Source organism: Mya arenaria, chromosome 11, assembly GCF_026914265.1.
Source record: "Mya arenaria isolate MELC-2E11 chromosome 11, ASM2691426v1".
NCBI classification, from domain to species: domain Eukaryota; kingdom Metazoa; phylum Mollusca; class Bivalvia; order Myida; family Myidae; genus Mya; species Mya arenaria.
Window position 1 is genome coordinate 11889153 of NC_069132.1, and position 25494 is coordinate 11914646.

General features: G+C 34.7%; 1 protein-coding gene across 12 annotated transcripts in view; it reads left to right on the forward strand.

Annotated features, from left to right (window-relative positions):
- The window catches only part of LOC128207534 (echinoderm microtubule-associated protein-like 2), a 42229-nt gene that overhangs the window by 15147 nt on the left and 1588 nt on the right, over positions 1-25494 (forward strand). For 3 of the 12 annotated variants that reach the window (XM_052910507.1, XM_052910503.1, XM_052910500.1), the window contains exons 2-21: positions 1806-1955; positions 2229-2417; positions 3143-3197; positions 7230-7280; positions 8923-8943; positions 10075-10100; positions 11061-11196; positions 11491-11640; positions 12877-12949; positions 13794-13820; positions 15556-15654; positions 15897-16001; positions 16406-16540; positions 16902-17001; positions 17653-17810; positions 18045-18170; positions 19494-19625; positions 20046-20202; positions 24783-24880; positions 25166-25253. In XM_052910507.1, the coding sequence (XP_052766467.1) occupies positions 1806-1955; positions 2229-2417; positions 3143-3197; positions 7230-7280; positions 8923-8943; positions 10075-10100; positions 11061-11196; positions 11491-11640; positions 12877-12949; positions 13794-13820; positions 15556-15654; positions 15897-16001; positions 16406-16540; positions 16902-17001; positions 17653-17810; positions 18045-18170; positions 19494-19625; positions 20046-20202; positions 24783-24880; positions 25166-25253 (2076 nt within the window). Of the gene's footprint in view, positions 1-1805; positions 1956-2228; positions 2418-3142; positions 3198-5589; positions 5902-7229; positions 7281-8922; positions 8944-10074; positions 10101-11060; positions 11197-11490; positions 11641-12876; positions 12950-13793; positions 13821-15555; positions 15655-15896; positions 16002-16405; positions 16541-16901; positions 17002-17652; positions 17811-18044; positions 18171-19493; positions 19626-20045; positions 20203-24782; positions 24881-25165; positions 25254-25494 lie in introns of those variants that run through there. The other 9 variants (XM_052910501.1, XM_052910502.1, XM_052910505.1 and 6 more) reach the window with 9 other exon arrangements.

Sequence of the window (25494 nt, forward strand, 5' to 3'; positions counted from 1 at the left end):
GGGTACATACATTTCAATATTGACAATCTACTGGGTTGGTGCAGTGAAACATTATATATTTGTTTGGGCACAACTTTGATAAATGATATTAAACATTAATCATGGGTGATTTGCAGTATAAAACAGCAAGCTTTTAATGGCAGCAAAGATTACTGAAAAGTTTGTGTATCCAATGTTGAAAGTTATGCATATATGTGCCGTGAAAATTGCTCATCTGCTCTAACTTGCAATTTTTTTTATGTCTTAAAAGAATTATAGCTTATGGATAACCTATGTAAATCTTAAAATTTCATTGCAAAATGCAGAAATGAGGGTTTCATAAGGTTAATACAATTAAAGTTTTACGCCTTTCCAAACAGTAAGAGAGCTTTTGATCTAACAGGCATTACAATCCATTTATGTGTATAAAGGTATATTGGCTAATCTCATTAATCTCAAGGCTCTAAGTGTGCCCATTTATCAGAGTTTCAAGGTCCAAATTTTTTTTTCACTATTCTACACTTTGAATATTTACTTAAGCACGTAATCAAATACCGAAGTATTGATAGTATATCATATTTTTGTTGAAATTATACTGAAATTCTTTATTGAAGCTATTTGGCTATTTCGATAACTATTAAACTTGTTTCATTTTAAAAGCTTGCCTAAGTCCACTGATGTTTAAAACTGTCTTCACCTTGATCAACATCAGGGTGTTGTGTTAACGTAAAAAAATGGATGTATAAATGTTAGAAATATATTCTTTTGAGTATAAAAACACAAAACTGCTCTTGTCTATTCTGTCAGTTTTACGGCCATGTTCATAAAATGTGCTGACAATCATCTTTTTATACTGCTCAGGACTGGTGAAAACAGGTTCAACTCTGAACCTAATAAATATGACGGTCATGGACTGCATGAGTTGTATTCACGTTCCTATTTGACAATTATTGTTACAAAATGGCTCATTAATTATTATGTACTGAATGTGCAGTGTGAAAACGCAAGCTATTTCTTAATTTCATATTCAATAATTTCACAGAAATTATCAATTTTCTCTTGTCAATCTTAAAGTGCACTCGAGAATGTGAAGTCAAGGGCATAGATAGTGATTCAGACATGCACATATGCATATTATCACATTCAATTTTTGTTTGTTCCAAAATAAAGCCTATCAAAACTGTCATGATATGGTGACAGATTATACAATTACTAGCTCCACTTTTGGTAGTACATATTTATTATAGTTGTTGTTTATTTTTGCATAACTATACAATTAAATTTGCAGCTAGTAGCTTTTTTAGTGTTGGCACAAATTTCACTATGTTAGCCAGTGGGCAACATGCACTACTGAATTAACCTATTTTAATTTACTAATTAACGTTTCAATTAAACTTGCGCTGTTTTTTTTGTCAGAAGCGTTCGAAATAGTGTTGGTAATCAGATCCAGTTTAACTATCGATAATCATTTCCACTCAAGTAACAGAAAATTAGCAGAAATAAACTGAAAACGAAAGGAATGACGAAAACTTACTCATTGTTTGAATTGATGATCCATTATTACCAAATACAATCGATTGTCGTCGAGTTCAGGCCCAACCAATTAATTTTCAATTATACAAATCAATCATCAAATTATCACTAGTTCTAACTGATTAACCCATCTGTCCGGCGATCCCACTAGCGGAAGCATAAACGTAAACACTATTGTAAATTATGGGACAGTTTTTTCCAAGACATACAATAATGTAATGCATCATTAGCATGAATAATAAGGCTGGTCGAGCTAAACAATTTTACTGACCTTCTCGATGGGTGCGTTGTAGATGGATTGCTGCAGTCGGACCAGGCCGAGCTGGGTGAGCGGGTGACCCACCTTGAGAGACGTGTTCGTGAACAAGAGAATGAGATTGTCTGCCTCAAGGGAGCCCTAGCAGATGTCTTGAGGAGGCTAGGACATGTTGAAACTTCCAAAAGTACAGAGTTTCCCATTCTTTTCAAATAGTTTTAAATTAATGCATTGATTGTTAATTTCTTTACAAGGTTTCTTTAAAAGTCTAGGTATGTTTGACAGGACTTGTTTTTATGACACACTCACTAGATCTATATCATTCAAAGATGAAGATCCTGAAGATTTAAAGCCCTTGTTTGATATCTAAGTATGAATTAAGCAGACTTAGTACAGAATACTTCTGTTAAAAAACAATTTACCAATAACATATGACATGATTTGTCCATGATTATTCCAGCCCAAAACAGTATTCTGCCCTCCAGACCATTCAACAAGGGGGCAACAAGGCGGACAATGGGTGGGTTGGAGCGACCAAAGTCCCAGGTGATCGAAAGCGCAAACTTCACTGGCCGTACTCCGGCTTCACCACGACAAACCCCTCGAGGGGCCTCAGCATCCACCATGAAGAAATGGGGCTCAACAGAGGGTCAGTATGAAATTGTTGATTTTTCAGATGAATTTATAATATAACTTTCATTGATTGCCAAGGGCATATTTGCATATTCGATGAAAGAAGGGAGGGTGTGGTATGTTTATTTTAAGATACCAGTGATAGTGATGTTGTGGGGTAAAGTGCACGGATAGAATGAAACCCTGGTAAGAACTACCCTGGTTTCTTTGAAGTGCTCCAGTGTAAAGCACTGACACACAAGATCTCTTTTTGCCCTACCTGGAAAATGGTTAGTTTTTTAGTTGTAAGTCAGGGGATCAAACTTGCAACCCTTGGGTTAACAGCCAAGTGTTGTTTTTTTTAAACTAGACCAGAGATCCACCAATACAAAGAGAATGCTGATAAGCCCTTATGGCCTTCAATGGACAATATTGGCTCTGTGTATTGTAGACCATGTCTCAAATGGATGATATTGGTTCAGTGTATTGTAGTTGATGTCTCAATATCATTGGCCACGTTAAAACACACATACTGTGTTCTGCCATTATCCTGTATGAAAGCATGTTCACCTACATGACTTTTAATATCAGGTTTTTGATCTATGGTGATGTTATGTTGTTGTTTTTAAGAAATTAAAAGTCATTAAAAGAAGTATATAAGGGTAATCATTTTCTTAGAATTTCTAAATGCATATTTTAAGAATGAGATTATATTGTCAAATGTTTTAAGTACTGTACAGAACGTTTCTGTTCTATTCACAGAGACTCGTGTTGGAAAGACTCCGCGACCAAACAGTGCTCAGCTTACACAATCCAAGTAAGTTTATGATGTTACCTACCTCTATATTTAATATAAGTACTGAATTAAGCATGTATTAAAATATTATCTCCTGTACATTATCTTTTATGTGGGAAATGATATTTTGTCTTGTCAATGGGCCATTATCATGATAATTGTCTCACTGGAACACTTATATACTCCTGCAGTTTTGTCCCTTTGATGTTTAATAGAGTTATTCAGCATTTATATATACATGTATATGAGCAATTAACATGCAGATATATATGTAAGCAGGGAATTTGCAAAGATATAAGATCATTTCTGTAGACTTTGAATGAATGACATTTGATATAGTTTGCTTAGGAACATAGAAACAGTGAGATAAAACATGCATTACATGTACATCATCAATTTCAAATGTATTATTTTCTCACCTACTAAACTATTATTTTCAGTAGTCTCATCATTCATTTTACAATTGTTACAGGTGATTTTCATCATTTGGTAGTATTGAATGTAAGCAGCCAAAAAGCACTGTCTGTGTTCATTCCTTCATTCTCACTTTTTTCGTTGTTTCACAGTGTAAACTGTAAAGATGTTGTATTAAGATGTGGTATCTTCGTTGCCTCTGATGTATCGTTGTTACCTTATAGGGTTCCCATAACAACAAAATATCCATTTTATATTTTGATAGTTGATACCTTTGTAACATTTCTATTAAGGCAAGGACAATTCTTTTTAAAGCTAGCTAAAGATAAAGGTAAATGTTGATAAATCTTCACAAAGGACCCACCACATATTGCTTATTTTCTCAATAGCAGAAAATTCAAATACATCAAAATGTACCATTTGAGGCCTTCTTACAGCATATTGAGGATATTAGCACTTATTTAAAATGCTCCATTTCTGCCCTAAGAAAAGTAATAATCCAAGCCTTATACGTATTAAGGTTCTAGGGGAGGGGAAGAGTGGAGGGGCATTTCCAGTTCGATTCTAACGTGCACCCCCCATCCACCCGTATTTTTTTTGTAAGTTTACCATTTTATGTCAAAATCGTAAAATAAATAAATACAATACAGCAAAATTCACCATTTCAGACTAAAATTAGCCAAAAATTTAACGATATATATTATGATACTGGGGGAGGGAATATAAATCATAAGTTACGCTCCCTCTAACATCAAATCCATTATTTGTCATTAACTTACCACATATTGAGGATATTAATTTTGGATGATCAGATTTGTTTGATCTGTACAATTTACTGAGTTGTCAAGGATACCTATCATATTCTCAGAAACTGACTAATTATGAAGACCATATTTGGCCTTAAAGGTTGCTGTTTGTACGCCCAGCTTAATTTTCCTCTAAAATTCATATCTGAGTCAAGATTTTAATGGCTTTTTCATATTCATGTTTGTTTGGCCATGTTCTGTGTAAAAAAAGTGTGGATCAGCATGATGGTTTGGAAGAGATTGAGATAAAAATCTTAGTCTTTAAAATACACTGACAACAGTCTACTTCAAAATTGCTGTCCTTCAACAAACAACTGAACAGTTCTGATTGGCTTTGGCACCTACTCCACTTCATCTGGATGAGAACTAACATGTCTGTACATGACTCTAACTAGGGTAGCCGCTGTAACAACTCTCTTGACTTGACAGATGGAGAATGTGAAAATTGTTCAAACCATGGTAATGACATTGTCTCTGCCTCAATGGGCCAGTAATTAATTGCTCGGCAATGTTTATTGGTAACAGTATCAATACCATCCATATTTAATGCCTGTCCTGTGAATGGCAGGGCCTAACCATACCCCCATGGTAGATCTTTCATCCACATTAAATATTTAAGAACATGAACTGGATCAGTAAATTTTCACTGTGCTGGCTTATTTATTAGCTAATTACTTTCTCATTTTGCCTTTGATGTACTTTTTCGTGGTTGTCTGCAATTCTGCATGATGTACATTATGGAAAAACTAATGAGTGGGCAAACTTAATGAATTCCTGTATAATTGTATCCTTATATTTTGAATTTTGAATACCTGTATTGTGATTTTTGACAGATGACATAGGTACATGATTATAAATTTAAAGTATGTGCTGTTTTTTTTAAATTACTAATCATTTAATCAGCCAGTAATATCCTAAACATGATTGATTTGATGCATGAATTTTGTTTCTATTGCCAGTCTCATGAGTTTTCTCCCCTTTTTTCACTCTTTCGTTTGATGAAATTCAACCTGCCAATAATGTACTTCATTTTTAATATCTTTAATTTGTTGTGCAAAAGCATTATTTGTCCATGTGGCAGCCTAGTGCATAATAAAGTATTAATTAATGATCACACACATGACTGATCTGCTGATGATATCAGCCAGTACTGGGTTCATGCATGGTTGGCTGAACTGTAGTATACATCATTACTAATTGATGCTCTTACAGTAAGCCTTGAACTGTGGCTGTCAGACATACACAATTTGCCTGTGTTGGTATATAAATCGAGAGGATTGTTGTTAACAAACAGTGGACAAATACCTTCAGTGGGTGTAGACCTTGACTAAAAAAAAGATACTGTGTGTATAGCTGTATAAAAATCATAGCTAATTTACAGTTATCGAGTTATATCTGGTGGATTCCTGAGGCTAAGGTTATCATTGGATAAGTTTTCGTAAAGTTTGAAATAAGCTGTTTCCTGTATTCAAGCTGTGATTCATTCTCAAGATGCCAAAGAAGCAGTGAGTCGTAGATTATGTTTATATTCTAATTATATGTGGTAGAATAACTCATTAAAGAACAAAGTATAATGTAGTGCTTGTTCTTCAGAAATTCATGATAACAGATATAAAGTATTTCACCTGTGTGTATGAATGTTTCATATGACGGGTAAAACAATAAGTACATGTAGTCAATTTATGAAGTACATCCTTGTTTATAAATGTATTACGGTACTTGACTTAAAGTGGAGATTCTGAACATCAAACTCAGAGGTTTTATATCTTATATAAATTTTTATGATAAATATTGAATTTGTTAGTTGGTTTTCTGTTTGTGGCAAGGTTTTGATGCTTTAAGCTAGGGCTTTTCCCCAAATTACATTTTAAAAAAAATCAAAAAAAATCATTCAATCACTATTTGTGCTGTTTTCTGTTTTATGCTGATCTTCCATTATTTTGAATGAATGTCTCAGCTTTAAATTTTCTCAGTTTGAAGCATTTACAAGTTAAAATTTCCCATGCCTCTCCAAATATTCCCTGAAAAAGGTCTGTGAGTTGATCCCACTTGATGAGGTTGACAGTTCCTTTTCTACAGGGCTGGCACAAGCAACAAGAATATGTTGCCTAGTAATTGTGGTAATTATCTGATATTTTTCCATGTTAATTTCCTTGTTAAGACCGTCACAAGTTTCTATGTCACTCTGGTGGTTTCCACATCAATTATGCATTAATGCCTATTTCCAGAGTAACTGCTAAACAAGCAACATGCTAATATGTTGCCATATCCAGCCCGCAACAATACAGGGCAACAGGCCATGGTGTTAAATGGCTTAGAACAGCTACTGTTCTAGATAAAGCAATTGATCATTTACAAGTTCTTGTGTTGCTTTTTTGTGTCTAACAATTCCTGATGGTAATTTCTGGAATTTGATAAATGGTTTCACAGAATCAACATTGAACAAAGAACAGGGTTGTGCTTTGAAATTACTGTTTTGTACTGTATAACAGTGGTCACACAGTAGCTGTTTATTATATGAAAGTCCAAAGCCTTGATCTGAAAAATATTCATTTCCCATTCAAAATATATTTAACTACATACTAATTATATGTCAATAAATCATTTCTGCCTGAACAAAATTAACTCAATCATTATGTAACCTATGATAGGGCATAATTTTACTATATATGGATTCCTTTTCAGCTTTATTGCATTTTGCTTGTTGTATCTTGTCATTCTATTGTACTACACATACTGTAATATCTATTGACATACATGGTAATCAATTATCATATAATTATTGTGGTAAATAGTGGATGTTGTGTTGTACCACCGATAACTTTTGTTCTAGACGTAGCACTTCACACGGAACGTTGCCTATCAAACCAGCTTTAACCAATCGGTAAACCGGAGAGTGGACTTTAACCTTGTGTATTTTCATTTTGTACTCGGATGCTTGTTAAGGGAATATAGTACCATCATTTTACTGCTACAGGAGTTTTTTGACATAATGATGCTTGTTTTGTTGATTTTATTTTGTAAGCAATAAAAGGAACATTTATCTAAACTAGCAGTAATATGGTGCCATATTTCACAAACCCCAATAAAGATTATTAACTCAACGTCCTTTTGTCTCAAGTTGAGCCAGATGTTGCAAATCAAGACAAGGATGTTGTTTGCAATTTGTCTGGATTCTGAGCACCCTCCAGCTGCAATATGACATTTTTATTAAGCTGTAATTACAGATTTTTACCAATAAAACTTTGATGTCTGGCTCAAAATTGTTTTAGGGACAATATGGTCTGGTTTTAACAATGGATATCACATTTTGTTTTCTTTTCACTTGTAACTCCATGTATGACAGTACAAATGTATGTAGGATGTATCAAAAGAGAGAGGGATAGATGGTAAACAATAACCTCCATGTATTATAGATATTGTATCATAGATTTAGGTACTATTAGTTTACGCATAAATAGATTTGTTCTTGACCTTTCAAAGCATTTATAACTTTGGAGCAAGTTTCACAAAGACATGAGGCTGAAAAACCCCTATTTATTATTCAGTATTTTATCAAATGGCGATTAACGAGTACTTGATATGTAAGAGGGTGGTACATGGTATGCAGAAAGTAAATAATGGTATTATTTGGTATGCAGACACATAAAATACTGTGTTATCTTTTCTGTCAATTTGGGCTGAAAATGAGAAATCCAAGGGGGCTACTCTCTCAACCATGAAGCAGCTTTAATTACAAATCAAAATATGGTATCAGTCTCACGTTTGTTTTCAGATAATCAAAATCTCCTTTCCCTTTAAGAATCTATTACAAAGACTTGCTCCAGATGTTTTTTTGAAATTTTGAGATACATCAGGCATTCCATTCAGTAGTGAAATTAAACTGCTAATGCACCTGTCAATTATAACCATGGGGCCCCCCCAGGTTCAGGGAATAGCGGGACTTTGACTTAAGGTCCAGACAATCCCAGGTAAAATCCCTGTCCTGCGGGGACAAACTGCTGGTGAAATCTCCGCTAAACACTCTCGCACACTAGGGACTTCCTGTAATTTGAAACTTCAAATTGGGAGAGAATGAGGCGCCAATTTTTAGAAATATTACGCAAGATCTCGTAAAACTCCAGAAAAAGCTTGGCTAAAAGTCGGAAAAACCCAGTTAATGGAACGGATATTTTCAAGCACACAGCTATGGTCCGAAAACAGAGCCACCACATTCACTCGGCGCTTGGGGCCACCTGGAAGGTAAAAACGGGCCATTTCCCCCCGGTATACCCCCGGAACTGGGGGGCCGTGGTTACAATTGACTGGTGTATAATGGCCTTTGCTTAGATGTAACGGAAATTAGATGTAACAGAAAGAATGAGTCATTGAATGAATATGCACAAACTTTCCATATTTTCAGCAACAAGCATACTACTGCTTTTTCATATCATAAAATTATACTGCAAAGGGCAAACACATGTATGCCATTTTGATTCATAAAAACTAGTATGATATTTCTCTTTACTACTTTAATTCTGTCTTAGAATGATTCCACGGGCTAAAGTGTAAGTTTTCTTAGCATGTCGGAACTAACGTCTTACATCCTTGTAGATATCAAGTTTGTTGCAATTTCTCGCTTTTTCTGTTAAAAAAAACCTTATCTTCATGTAGAAATGTAATATTAAGTAGAGATATTATATAAGTTTTAATACCCCCCACTAAACAGAGTGGGGGTGGGGGGATATATATATATATATAGGAGTGAGCTTATAGGTTGTTGGGTCCGTCTTGTCCAGACAATTATTCATGAAAGAGTCAACAGATTTAAATAATGTTTGGCAAACTTGTTTAACACCTGATAATTAAATACAGGCTGACTTTAGTTCAAATCAACAATGATTGACAGAGTTATTGCCCCTTTTACAAAGATCTGGTTTACCATACCGGTTTCCAGGCGGTGTGTGGGGGAATTTGTGTCTCCTGTTCTTTTAATTCTTCTTCTCTTCTGCTTCATATCCAAAATATGATTGTCCTTACATGTTCTTATAAACATATAACGAGAATGTGAGCATTATAATGCTCGACCTGGTCTCTTGTCGAGAGAGGTGGACAAAGTAATCTGTTGGATTATAAAACCATGTGTTATTATTTGACAAAGTTTACTCATCTTTATTGTTTGGTTAAATGACAACCAACATCTTGTCAATTGGATATAGAAAGCATGAGTTCAGTACATTTTATTCTCTGCTATGCATTATAACTTAATTTTTCTTCCTTTTTGTTTCCTTCGTGCATTAACTTAGCTACTTAGAAAAAACAAATACAAAGGCGTATTAACATAACACAAACAATTGAAACAGACTGTTGTTGTAATGTTGTTGTTATGTCAGATAGATTTGCCTGTTTATTTATTTTTTTGTCGTCAGATATTGGTTGTAAAAAGCTTCAGTTGTTAAGTTCAGAATGGCATTTTTACATTTTTGATATGATTTATATCTATTGCCCTGCATGATTTATACCCAACATTTCAATAATCTCATTGTATGTTTTAAATATATTTCTATCTTCTTTAAAACAACTGTTAAAATATTTTTTACTTTTTATAGCATGCATGAATGGTTAAAATATATACTGTTTAAAAAAGAGGGTAAAACTCTTTGTTGCATATTTACCCTTTTTACCGTTATCTATTTCAGCATCAAAGAGCCAACGTGGAATTCAGGTGAGCCAGCAGAATTTGAAATGATTAAATTAAAAGACATAGATAACATAGGGGGACTTCAGGAATGTCAACGTTAAATTTCAGTGTATGTAGCCTGTCATGTCTATGTATTTTAAAAAGGCATCTACGGTAATATATTGATCTTAATGTAGAATCATACACTGTATCCTAAGGTCATCTGGTTGTCATTGGTTACAAAATAGAATAGATCAGTTTCAAGCATCTCATTCAAGGTTAATATATTCTGGAAAAGGTGTTTTTGACAATATTTATACATGGTAGATGATTGTTGTGGTCCTGAGTCCTACGACTATTCAAGCTTTTGTTGTTGTCCGCAGGTTAATCAACCAATCAGCTCATGTCAAATTGTTCTTCTGATTTATTGCTCATGCCATTGCTTAAAACTTAATTTTAATTATGGCTGTCATGTTTGTGCTGTCAATATTGCAAAAATGGATTATAATCTTAAAGTATATTTGTGGCCAATGGGGGGACACATGGCTTTTGCCGGAGCCTGCTGTGAACAGGACTTACTTGTTGCCGAGTTCATGTTCACTTAAGAATCCAGTACCTTAATGTAGGATTTTGTCATTTACGCATTTTTTATGAACCGACTGATTCAGGTGAAGAAAGATTGAATTTTCAAAAAATAGCATTTTACACAAAGCACAAGTATTCATTTGATGGAAATTGACATTGAAAAAAGACACATTTAGACCAGGGCAACTTTAGGTCCGTATGTTACACTATCATTTCATGTATTGTACATTTTTCAAAATAATAGAAGAAGCTTAACATACACATTTCTTGATTCTGAATTATAAGCATCATGCAAGTAAAACATTTTTAGGGATTTGGGAAAAGATTTCTGAAGCAGTTCATTGCAATTTATGTTATAATAACATGAATGGTAACCTTGGTCCGTCTGTTCAGTTGGTCAACTAATGTGTTATATTACAGAGGATAAGTATGTTCGGATGCACCTGAAGGGTCGGCCTGTGCCACTGTACGCCCCGTCAAACATCGAAGACGAGGGCAGTTATGACGTCAAGGCGCCCCAGGACCCCCCAAGTCAGAAGCTGAAACTGGAGTGGGTGTATCCTTTTACCATCATACAGTTCTACATAATGTATGGAGTCTTGACCTTGCATTGGAATGATAATAATGTCATTAAAATATTCAAATTGAAAACAAAAAACTTAGTACGAAGATCCACTGTTTGTTTAAATGGTTTTACAAAGCTGTTTAATCATCTGACTGATATTGATTAACCGAAAATGTAGTTAAAATGCCTTTGCTCTTAGATAAACCTCTAGGTGTATTATTACAATAATTGTAAATTAATGTAGTATGGTAAAATGTACTTAGTTGACCTTGACCCAGTGTTAAGGTATGGTTACCGGGGGCGTGACTGCAGGTCCAACCTGTACACAATAGCGACAGGAGAGGTCGTCTACTTCTCCGCTGCTGTTGTCGTCCTTCACAACCTGGAGGAGCAGTCCCAGCGACACTACCTAGAACACACTGACGACATCAAGTGGTAGGGTCTCTGTAACTAATGTCGAACATTAAGTGACTTGAGCTTCAAGTTTGATTCCCAGATTGGGCACTTTTTGTGCCACATGAAAAGTATGGCAAACAGGGTTAACTTTGTCTGGCAGCAGTGTCCATAACGTCACTGTAGTTCCTGATCAATAACATTAGAATGACTGGTTGTACTGGTTGGGAAGCAATTTCAGACAGTTTTTACAGGTTTTTATTAAATTATTCATAGGTGTTTAATATCATACTAAAATAATCCACATTTGAGATAACTGCACCTCCAGCAGCTATTGTCGATAAACTTCCACATGTGTGACATCACACATATTGTATCTAATAGGGGCGCCAAGAGGGTACTTATACCATTCTGATTTGAAGGTGATGAGAAGCAGTTTCCAACAAAAACATTTTGCGGTGGCTTTTAGGTGCTAATCGTGGGTTTATTTTTATGTATTATTTACTAAATATAAGGCCATAATAAGATAATAAATTTAATCTTAAGCATTCACCAAAAAATAAACCCTATACTTTATGGATCAATATTTCTTTCAAGCCAAATAATTTATATATTGAGTGTGAAACTAGCATGACAGTACTGTTCGCAAATATGTACACACTGCTCATAGTTTAAGTCATTGTAGGATATCCTTTTAGATATTATTAGATATGCAAATTAGGGTCACACGCATGCGGGATTCGCTGCATGTGACAACCCCATTTGTGCAAGTTTGTGTACAAAATGAAAAATAAACATGAAAATAATTGTATTAATAACTTGCGTGTCTTGATATAAACATCAGCTTTTGATTGCTAGGTAACCATACAATTGAATTGTTGTTCCTTCTTTATGAAGATCTAAGAAAGTACGCAAAAAGGCATTTTGTCGGAAACTGCTTTCCATGGGAAACTGCTCCTCGAACAGTAGAGTCTTCAAACTTGGTATGCACATTGGTCATTATCAGCATAAGACTTATTGATTTTGGGGTCAGAAGGTCAAAGTGACTTGATGCTCTCGAAACATCCTATTGCATAATTCTTTTCTTTATATGTACTGATTTTATCAATGGGTTTGAGATATTTAAAATCATACTTTAATTACTTAATTGTTGAAATGATTTTAACAAAATAAAAAAATAAAAAATCTGTTGCTCAAATTTCCTTAAAGAATTATTATAAATACACACTCATGTCTGTGGTGCAAGTTCACACCATATAAGTCCCTATTTGTTATTAGCTTGGCAGTTCATCCCGACCAGGTGAAGATTGCGACAGGCCAGGTTGCTGGACATGAGAAGAAGGAGGGAAAGGTAACACACATGGTTTTTATTGGTGTACATTTTCATCTAATTTTCTTAAGCATGTTTTTTTGTGAAAAGATGTAAATTACTGTTAAGGTTTGTGTTAGTTCTGGTGTCAAGAACATTGGCTAACACTATTGAAAAAAGGCATAATGCAAAAAGCATTCCGGACATCACTATGAAACTAAGTGTAAATTTTACATATTATCACTGACATATGCATGTACATGTATATAGCATGGCCCATAGCTTTAACTAAAATAATTGTCTAGTTAACCAATCTTGACCAATTTAAAAAACGAATGGTTGAGAGTTACCCACTGTTGATGCCAGTTTTCAACTTGAACTGTCTTTATTATTAAATTTTGTTAGAATTTGTTTTCGATCAGTACTTTACAAATAGTTAACTTAATGTTTTAATATATCATAGGTAAGTCTTATAGGTGAAATGCTTTTTTGTTATGCAAAGTTTGTCATATTTCAGAATTCAAGGAAGGCATGTTTAGTTAGGAGTGTGCCAGACAGAATCTAGTTTCTGCCTTTAGAAAAACTCTCAGTTTCTGTGTTTCATTCTGTCCTAGTATTTTGCTAGTGTTTTTTTCTTTGGCTTGCTGTGTAGTGAAGAAGCATTCCTCTTGTTTAGTTAAAAAAACAGAATTGAAAGTACATTGTATATACAAAGCATTTTGTGACTAGATGCCTTTGACAGGGACAGGTATAATCAAACATCATTTATTTTGACGGAAATTCATTGACTTGAATGATGACTGTAAAACTTGGATACTATGCCACTATTCATTTCAAATTCTGGTGTTATTAAAGCTGTATACACATTTATTGCATGTGATTCTAGACAATAAATGGCCCAGCAGGTCGTAAGGTATGTCTTGCAATGGCAGTTTGTATGAAGCTGCATATGCCTTGTAGAAATAATCATGGGCTGTTACTAAAACCCAGGCTGCTGTACACTGTATTAGGTACATTTATATTTAATGTTTTTCATGGTTTAAAGTAATTGTTTTGAATGATTTATGTATAAATGCATTATATCATTTTTGGATTAACCCTTTTTTATAAGAATAAGCTTTTTTATTTCTTTTTAGTCCAGTATCAATTTTTATCGGGGGACCTTACTGTTACCCTTTGCCGTCTGTCTGTCTATGTCCTTCTGGAAAACCTGAAATGACTCAAGAAGTATGCAAGCTAGTTTAATGAAACTTGGTTTGTTGGTAGAGGGCCATAAGGAGATCATACATGTCATTTTATCTTTGTAAGAAAAAATGTGTGATTTCTGTGACAACAGAAATAATGTGAATGCCTCCTCTCCGCCCATCACGAAAATATGAATGCAAGCTAGGGATATGAAACTTTGTGTAAAGGTGAAAAGAAACCAATAAAGAAGCTATACACATCATTTAAAAACGATTGATCCCATGGCAACAAAGCTGGTTGATTTATATCTGCCATACAACTCCAGTACCAGCTGTTCACAAAAGTTGTCAGCTCATCCATATATAAGCTTATACTTCAATGTAATGCATTCAATTTGCTTATGATGACTAACATATAAATTGTGTATGCATAAAGATACATGTTTGTAAAGAAACCATATATTTTATAGGAATATAAATGTATAATACTACTTAAATGCTTTTCTGAACAAGTATTCAAGTATAAGATATGGAGTACGGCAGCCGAGGGATTTTAGCGCTAGCCATAACCATAGGAGCATTGCATGATGGGTGATGCTGAATGACATACTATCACACTTTGCTGTATGCTAGGAACATTGTAACTAAACTTAATCCAAAGGCCAACTGTAATCAATGTTTTTTAGAAAAGTAGATCTGTGTTATCACATTATTGGCTGAACATGTGTTAGAAGCTTATGTGTTTGTACTCCATGTTGCTTGCTTCGTCATCTTTTGTTGCTTTATCATGTATCCTGGGATATTTGATGGCTCAATCTTGAACCGTGGGATATTTGATGGCTTCATTGTGTTAATTTGTATATTTGATATATATATATTTAAAACAACTTTTCATGATCAAATTGTGTAGGTTTATTGACTACGTATTTTGAACCCAACCAATTTTAATTAACTATAACAAAACTACCGTTACATCAGTAAATTATCCTATGGTACCGATGTGTTTTTGAATTTTCTGATGACAATCTTTGTTTGTAAAAAACCCATATATGCATTATCCCATGGTACTGATGTGTAGTGTTTAAAGAATTTGTACCTTGGGTGCTGAACTGATGGGTTCTATAGGCTTGCATAATTAATAGCATGTATTGTTTTCTGTCAATATTGCTTACATTCGGAACTTATCGTCAAAACAATTGCAATATAACCTATTATTTTGTGTGTGTGGTTTCAGGTATAACATAACAATAGATGGCCTTACTTCGACTTATTAATAAGCATTACAGATTTATTTTTATCTCGTTATTTATGAATCTTCAGTACAGTGCATGTTTTGATATTGCTCTCTGCCTTTGCATTTTGCCATCCCTCGGTACAGCTTTTCACAGCAGTTTTCTCTATTGTTTCACTGTTACTGAAATAAGTGTATGAACCACATGAACAAACGCACATGTCATATTTCAGCCTCATGTGCGCGTGTGGGAGAGCATCAACCTGACGACACTGCACGTGTTAGGGGAGGGCGATCTCTCCAGGGGCGTCTGCTGTGTCTCCTTCTCGCCGGTATGACATGAACATTATCAAAATAATGATGTACCCATATAATGGCATAGAATACACATGTGGTATATTATGAAGCATGTCTTCAACCTTCATAATGGATCAGATGTGGTTATGATATGCAGACGTGCCTCGATTTAAGGAATTTATGTAAACTTTTCATTCATAATTGAATAGTCCTAAAATTGTTCTTTTTAGTAAATCTTATTTTTAATAGAATTTTTTGTGTCTGCTCCTTGTTGCAGGTAAATGGACACCATCTGCTTGGGGTTGACGAGGGTAACGACCACAAGATGTGCATCTGGGATGTCAGCAGCGACAAAAAACACCACAAGATTATCGATTGCAAGGTGACATTGGTGTATTCATTTTGTGCTGATTGACTTCCAGCATCAGTGTGTTTTCTGAAGGCTCTTCATAATATATTAAGATATGGGCCATAGGGATGTCACATTTATGTGGACTGGGACTGGGTCGGAAAATGATAATATAATAATGCTGATTAAATCAATATTTCAAATGCTTTATACGAATAGTCAATGAAGCTGGGCATTGGATTTGGATTTTAAACAAAAATAAACAATAATTTCTACCACTTTATGGGGAATCATGCTTGTATTCATTCATGTTCTGGTCATAGATCCAAAATTATCACAAAAGAGTACACAGATGTAAAAAAGGAAAAAATGAAGCATTTTTAAGATTTTTTGCTGCTCGATTCATGTTAACTAATATGGTTTTGATTCATCTATAGACGTCTGGTGACCCAGTGACACAGTGTGAGTTCCACCCGAAGGATGAGAACAGCATTGTATGTTGCGGCAAGTCGCAGATTACCTTCTGGACACTTGAAGACAAGAAACTTGACAAGAAGGCAGGAATTTTCCAGGTGGGACAGGTTTACAAGTCATAACATACGTGAAGATTATAAAACCAAAACTTCATCATTATTTATGTGACATTATTTGTCAATTAAAGGTATCCTAATGTGTCAGGTCATGAGAAAAAGAAATGCTGATGTTCATTAAATTTTGTCCTACATTTATTAAGACAAACAAGGCGTCTTATTGTATTTGTCCTTGCGGTGAAGCAAAAACATTTTGCAAAAATGTCAGATGACTTGTTATTGAAAACTGTAAAAAATTATTTGTATGATTATAGGTACACCAACAGTCCAAGATGTATTTCTTAAGAACAGTTGGTTATTTGCTTAATTTAATAGTATTAAAGCATTTAATTTTCTTCCTCAGAAACATGAGAAAGCAAAGGTGATCATCTGTTTCTGTTTCACGGAGAATGGAGATGTTGTGTCAGGAGATTCAAGCGGCAACATTTACATGTGGGAGAAGGGTGGGTAAACTCATATAATACATCTACATAATACATCTTCAAATTTACACGATGCTGAGCGTTTTGTTTCCATTCCTTTTCCACCAATGAAACTATCTAAAAGCTATGGACGAACAAATACACATGGTCTTTGAATGGATTCTTCTGATAATCTGACTGGTAATTTACCCGGATGACCATACGACATTATCTCACTTTAGCACCATGTGAAGTTGCTTTTCTTTGGCTTGATTTAAAAAGCATTCACAACTGTAATAATCCTAACATTTTGATATACTGATGTATCTACTGCAAGTTTTGTTCTTTGTGACCTGTTTATAAACAAAACAGGGCCCAGGGTCTGTATTTATGAAGCAACTTAAGTTAAATGTTTAACATAGTAGAAAATTGCCCCTTTTCAAAGTTGATATTACAAAAAGACTACATCTAAACAATGAAAACAAGCTACGAAACTGTCTAAATAATAGATGCATGTGAATTAAATACCGTACCTGAAATGTGCCAAAAAATTGGATGAAGTTGAAATATCTCCCCGCTCAGCTTAAGAAATAGTTATCATGAAAATGTGATAACAATTTCATATAATCTTAAACACTATGATCTTTAACATCATGTGAAAATAAATGTTTGACATTGCTATTTTACTCACAGGCTCCAACAAGATCAGCAAGGCGATACAGAATGCCCACGAGGGCGGCGTGTTCAGTCTGTGGGCCTCCCGGGATGGCTCTATCCTGTCTGGGGGAGGCAAGGATCGCAAAATCATACAGTGGGACGCAGACTTCCAGAAAACTGGTGTGCAAAATGAAGTAAGATTTGCATATTATATTATTAAAACAAAAAACATACTTAAAATGATTTTTTCCAATCTTTAAAGGTCTTTTTACTCTATCTTTACATAACTTTATGTAACGAATCTCTAACGAATTGACTTTTATTGAATTAACACATAATTGTATTTGTTGAAAAACATGTTGTTATTAAATGTGTTGCAATGGCTATTCTTTTTCCAACTTGAGCTCACTAGATCCCCTGATTTACAGATTCCGGAGTACTATGGTGCAGTGCGTATGATAAGCCAGGGACCAGGCAACATGATTCTTGTGGGAACCATCCGTAACTGCATTCTGCAGGGTAACATGGACTTAGACTTCACCCCTGTAGTGGAGGTACACATTGTTACTGGTATTTCTTACTGTTTCTGGTAAACAAAAAAGACTTTTAGTAATGACAAATTAAGTTTTAAATTCTATGTTACTAGTAATTAATATTAATACTATGGTACAAAAAAGTCATGTCCATTACTGTTATTGAAATGTTACAGCAATATCTTATAAAGTATGTTTTTCCTCTGCTGAAATAATCAACAGTACACTATATACATACATGCCATATCCCCCGGCGGGGGGAAAAATCCCCCGGAATTTCGATCCAACCCCCGGTCTCCCGGCGGGAGATAAAAATCCCCCGGAATTTAAAAAAAAAAAAAAAAATTTTTTTTTTTTTTTTTTTTTTAGAAATTTTACATCAGGCAATAATGACAAAGTAAGTGAAACCACAGTATGAGAGTGAAACTGAATGGTAAAGAAACAACTCCACAAGGGTGAAATGCCAAAAGGAAACTTTTACAACTATTTTGGACGAAAGAAATTAAAATTATTTATTTGATTCTCTTATTGTCTGAAAGTCATCAAGCTGATAGAATTAAGCACAATTTTTTAAAAGACTTTGAAGGAAGGTAAATTTAATTTAATTGTCTCGAAAACATATTTTTCCAATGACATATTTTGTTCTGCAAGTGCATTACAGTATGACATGACGGTGTATCATAAGAATATGATAAATCATGACAAAAAATAATTCTGTATAATGAAAAAGTTAAGAGGTTTTCAAAGCAAACTATATGTGAATACATTTTTTCGTACTTGCGTCTAAAAATACTTTAAATTTCGCCAACTTAGACCTGCTAAAAAAATCCCCCTGAATACAACCAAAATCCCCCTGAATTTTCAGCCTTTTGAACAAATCCCCCTGAATGGTCTCCAGAAAATATGGCATGTATGTATATACTCATTTCTAATGATTGAGCTATGCCAAGGCAATTTGTCTAATGGTTGACATACCAGGCTCTTGATCAGAGGACTCCAAGTTTGGTCCCTGCTGGGGGCTTTGTCAATAATAAAAATAAGTACTAGGAATGGTTAATGTTTCCTGATAACATGTAGATAGCTATTATTCAAAATGAAAATAATTATGTTTGACACTGTAAAATATTTTGAAAGCCTATTTTATACGTTCTTCAATGAGACCTAAAATCAAGCAGACTTATCTGTTAACTGTTCATTACTTCTGTTGGAAATCTTTCATAAGAATGATTCCTCTCCTAGGATTTGTAATGATACAGCCCCCAGTTTCTCACCTGTGGCTACCACAGTGATAGTGAGGTTATATTAATCGTACCTTTAACTTACCTGTACGTTCTCCTGCTGCAGGGTCACAAGGAGGAGCTATGGGGTCTGGACGGGAGTGTTAGCCGACACCAGTTCATCACATGCGGATATGACAGGCACATCTACCTCTGGGATGCACAGTCCCACTCTGTCGTATGGAGGAAGGAGATTGGGGTAGGATAAATCTTTCATCACTTTTATCCTTGTCTTACCAATGTAGCTTTCCCTGATTTCCCCTTGAAGGGGTGTCAGAGTCTGTCTCTGTTCAGTTTGTCATAGCTTGTGGGGTAGATGGTTATTCGATTTATACATTTTAACACAACGACGATTATGTGGATAACATACTATCAAAATATAAAAAGTTGTTTAATTGCCTTGTATTGAAGCCTTACATAGGAATGAGAAAAAGGTTTTATTGCTTGAGAATTATTAAACCCACTTTTTAGGAAGAATGGGTTTACCTGAACTTTTGGAGACTTATATTTCACATGAATGTGTCTACCATTACTTCAAAGAATGTTGTGTAATAGCAAGGCCATTTTATGTTCAAATTTAAAAATACAAGTCAACATCTGATCTTGATTCTCTCACTAGGAGCCTGCCCACTGCTGCTGCATCCACCCGAGCCTCGAAGTCGCAGCAATCGGTCTGCAGACAGGCAAGTGGATCGTGATTGACCTGAACACCCACGACACCATCCATGTCTGTAATGATGGAAAGGAACAGGAGGAGTGCATACAGTTCTCTCCAGGTTTGTCTTAGTGTTATTTTTTGTTAACAATTTACTGTTTTCAGTTTGTAAGTACCGTTAATGACTGGGTATTAGACACACTTTTTTCCCTCAGAATTTGATGTAAAAAACTGCCTGCGTATAATACCCAGTAACAATTTTTTTTTTTTTTTCTGAGGTCGATTTCAAGCCGAGAGTTTGTGTAGTTTTATGTAGAAAGGGATGTTACTCGCGTCATATTGATCAAGTATATACGGGTTAAAACAGCAGTTGAAGATCGGGACACGGTATATCGTAAGACGTTAATAATTTAAACACAAATATTTTTCGATTAAAGTTATTCAATATTATTTTGAATAATAAATTGCATTGAACAATAATTAAACATGCAAGCAAAGTTTCGCAAGTATTTTTTGTCAGTTGTATGATAAGGTGTGAAAAACTCGCATGCCTTTTGTTCTGTTTAACATACCAATACTACAAATTTGTGCGATAATCAGGGCTTCTAAAAGCCGGCAATTTGCCGGTCTGGACCGATTTTGACCAAGCCAGACCGATTTCAGTTTCAAAAAGTGTAAAAAAAATCGGTCCGAAATTTTTTTGTAATTTCGGTCCAAAACGACTAAGTCAGTAAAAGATATAGAAATTGTAATACACAAACATTCATGGGTCATTCACACATTCAAAACTACATCCAATAGGTCATAAGTGTCTTGGTTACCATGAGACCGATGCGACCAGCAGCTTTTTCCGCTACGCTGATCACTCTATAGCCTATCTGTTAATTAGCAGGCGCTTGCAATCGGTCCAATCACGTGTTTTGGTATAAGCAGAAGACACAATTAAACAAACTATGTGTTAATTATCTCCTTGCAGCTTTCCTGATTAAGTGTTAAAATCGGTCCATATTTTCACATGGTAATATGCTATATGTCGTCGTCGGTCATTACATGATATCCGTTTGTTGATTACAAAACGGTTAAATTAAAATTGTTATTAAGAACCATTGCTGGTTAAAAACGGCTTTAAAGATAAATGCATGTTATTGTTAATCCGTGATTCAAGCATTAAAATACCGAATGAATTAACGTAATAATATATAGGATATCAACAGCGATACGCTTGATCAACTACATAGTCTGACAGCTGAGTCCGCCGCTTACGTCATATTTATTCGCAGTAATGAAAAAATCGTTGTCGATATCACACTTTAAGCTTGTTGTCCCGATTATAAATCTAGATATATACTATTATTCAAGATTATCAGTTGAATGTTGACCCACTCAAGAAGCATTAAGCAAATAAATCATAATACTGTTTCACTTTTTGTCGTCTGACCGCCTCCCGACAGCCACAGTTAATTACGATCGCAGTCTTTCTTGTTAGAAACGCCGCAGAACTCGATGAGAATCTCATTTGAATTAAACTTGCATCAATGACTATCCGAATCGGCTATGCTGGCTCTAGAGCCCTGTTACGAATTGCCACATCGCAAAAAATATTGAAAGAAAAGACGTCGCGAAAATGTATGACATTTCTATAAAATCGGACTATTGAACAGGTCTTTCTTTGGGGGGGGGGGGGATTTTTTTTTGGGGGGGGGGGGGGGGCGGTCGTCACCGGGTCCGGACCGATTGAGGTTCCAAAGTTTTAGAAGCCCTGGCGATAATGTTTTTTTTTTTTTCACACATCAAGCAAACTTTATTCTTTTCTGTAGGTGTTGACATTTTGAGAACAAACCCTTACAATATAAGGTTTATGCATAACTTAACTTCATTCTCGACAGGTTATCGTTTACGATATACTGTCAAAAAAAATCTTTCATATTTTCATAAAAAGCACCTTTCAGTGCTATCCAGAAACAAATGGTCACAATCAGTTCTTTTAAGTGCCTTTCCTAACATAAAACGAATTAAAATGAAACACATTTTGCATTATCATTGTATGGTTTTTAAGATAACCATCGCCATTTTCACGAATAAAATATTTCGTCACTGTCAACAAACATGGTGGCCGAAATTGACAGATGATTTTGAAATATTTTCTATGCGTCCTTTAACCCAAAACATACATTAAACGTTTTTTTCTCAGATTTTTCATGGATTTTTTAGTCTGCGTCTAATACCCCCTATCGTCTTTTACCCAGTCATTTACGGTACATATACACAAACAATAAAATCTTAATATATTCTTGCATTTCCGGATTATATGGCACACATTTTACTTGTAGGGCATAAACCAATATCCATAATTCAAATGGTCAAGGTCAGAGCTAGACTCAAGAGGACAAACCTCAGACATCAATATATTGTAGGGATGCAAACGAATATTCAAATATTCGATCAAATGTTTGGTATTCGAATGTCAAAATCAGTATTCGAATATTCGATGTTTTGTTGTTGAATATAAGAATAAATATTTTGGCAACAACTCTGTTGTTGTGTTTAAAATTTGTTTGTTATGTTTTTACAACGATTGTCCAATAATACCAGAGGTGTGAATGTGATGACAATACACTATACACGCGACATACATGTATATTTGTTGAGGGACATATCGTAGGGTACTATAAAAAGTCCTTGTAATTTTACAATAACTGGCTGTAAGACACGTGACACAAAAATCCAATTATTTTTGGTAAATTTAAATGCCTCTACCAATTAAGTCCGAGCTGGTTTGGTTTTTCCATAGTTTTTTAGTAGAGGCCAATCCCAGAATGAGGCTGTTCGTCCTACGGGAAGACCTTTCATTGGCGTATAACGCTATTTACCAGAGATCCATCTAAGTTCACTTTGTTTCCAAATATGAAGGCCGCGGAATATATAAAAAAAAGTAATTTGGTCATAATGTATTACTTTTTGTCTTTCTGAAATGAGGAATTTCAGAGGCTGATTTGGGGAAATTCAGGGTCAGCTGCGCGTAGTGGTTACGACAAAGTAGAATTAAAATGTCCCGGCTAGTACTTTAGCGAATATTATAATAGTTTATTACAACTTTTAAAAGATGTAGTTTGGTAATCGAATATTTGTTCGAAAGAATTACCTAATATTCGAATATCAATTTTGCCATTTGTTTGCATCCCTAGTATATTGTGTCTGGGGTAACAGTGACATTCAAAATCACTTCAGTGCTTAATGACACAATCTTTAAATGTTTGGCATACATTAATGCCCAAACCTCAAAAGATTTAGGTCAGGGTCAGAGCTGGACCTAGCTGGACCTAGGGGACAAACCTCATGCATCAGTATATTGTGTCTGGGGTAACAGTGACATGAAAAGTAAGTGAAGTGCTTAATGATAACCCTGACATGTCACACAGATGACCTGGATCTCATTTATATAGGTTATGGTCACACAATACCATGTGCAGTAATAGTGTCTTGCTTTAATGAACTATCATTCTATTGAAAATACATTTTGTTCTCAAGCCCATGGTTCATGTCAAGGTCACACACTTGTAAGAAGTCATTTTTATTTATGCATATACATTAGGACTGAGTATCAAATGAAATGATTGATATGATAATTGTCCGATATCCGATATCTCATATGATATTTTTTCAGGAATAAAATTGGTAATAAATGAAAATTATATGATGAACTATCAATAGCTTGACCACTTTCTCATACTATGATTTTAGGCAACACACGTGAACAAAACTGAACATTAATCATATCAGGGCCATTTAGGGCCATTGGTTGCATTTTTCTTGAGAAATATCATGGCACCCAAAGTGTCTATATTATGACCATTCTGACAAAAGTATGTCTCCTGATGTTGAGAGCATACGCTCAAAAACAACTGAAGTTCCTTGGACAACAATTTTGCTAAATTTGAACGTAATTTGTATGGGGGCCCGTCGACTCAATTGTTAAATTGCTTCCAAACTTGACTTTTCGGAGGGGGCATATTTGCAGATGATGATTGCTGTGACTCTATCTAAAGAGTATTGTTTGAGGTAAAAGCCATGCCGATGCATACATTTAATTTATTTCAACTGGATGCACTCACCGATGCAGTGAGCTCCCCTTCCATTGCAACTTAAAGTGAGCTGTACGATCTAGAAATTGTACATGCTTTAAAGTCAAGCGATACTAATTCAACATTCTTGTCCCACTTAATTGATAATTAAATCTAGAGTAATTACAAAATGATTGTATTGACTTTGTTGTATGGTTTGTCACAACTTTCAATAATTTAATACACACCATTTCAGGTTAAGTTGGACATATTTCTTTAATGAATTATAACCAATGAAAGGAAACTAAAAGTTTGAAAAATAACTACTTTCGAGTTTTAAATGTTATAGTGTTATAGTTTCAAGAACTTTTTGTATAAAGTTCTGAAGTTGACGTGCATTATAAACTATACTGATTCAAAAGAAAGAAAACATATGTTTTTTCAAGCTTTTATTTGGTTGATATTTTGACCGATTCGCGAACTTTTGATATATCAACTATACGTCTTATAACGACTTTCAATTTGATACAAGAACCGGTACTCAGCCCTTATATGCATGTATATATATTGAGAAAGACAAATAGAGAAAACTGCAGTAATAAACGCTTATCAATTTAGCAAAAATAATGTTTGTTCACAGATGGCAAGATGTTGGCTGTTGGTAACCGTGACAACTTCATCTACGTGTACGAGGTGAATGAGGATGGTACCAAGTACAAGAAAGTCGGCAGGTGCTCTGTAAGTGGAAAAGACAAGATGTGTAATACACAAGTTTATTTGCTAAAAATACATGTGTTTATCATAAAGTTCAAGAATTAATTAAATTCTTGTATTAAACAGAATGTAATTTACATTATATGTTTATTAGTTGTCCTTGGCTGGTAGGTCTAGTTCAGTACATAAGTTTGTACAATTTACATTGAGTTTTTTCGCATTACTGTAGGCATTACTTTAGTGACTTTCTTTATATAACTGATGATAGCATGTAATGTCAGTATCAATTGTTATCTATACCTGTTTCAGGGCCACAGCTCATACGTGACTCACATTGACTGGTCGGAGGATGGCGAGATTATTCGCAGTAACTCTGGCGACTATGAGGTCCTCTACTGTAAGTTACTACATACTTGATTAGATTGTGTACAAATTCTGTCGTTAAACTATTGAACCAAGAAAGTTTTTTTCTGTTGAGAATGTATAAACTGTATATGTATTCACTCTTTTATGACTTGTTGTTCAAGCTGCACCTGATGTTAAATTTCAATCTATCTAACCAAGGATGTTTTTTTCTGTTGCGAATGTATAAACTGTATATGTATTCATTCTGTCATCAGTTGTTCTTTGAACCACAC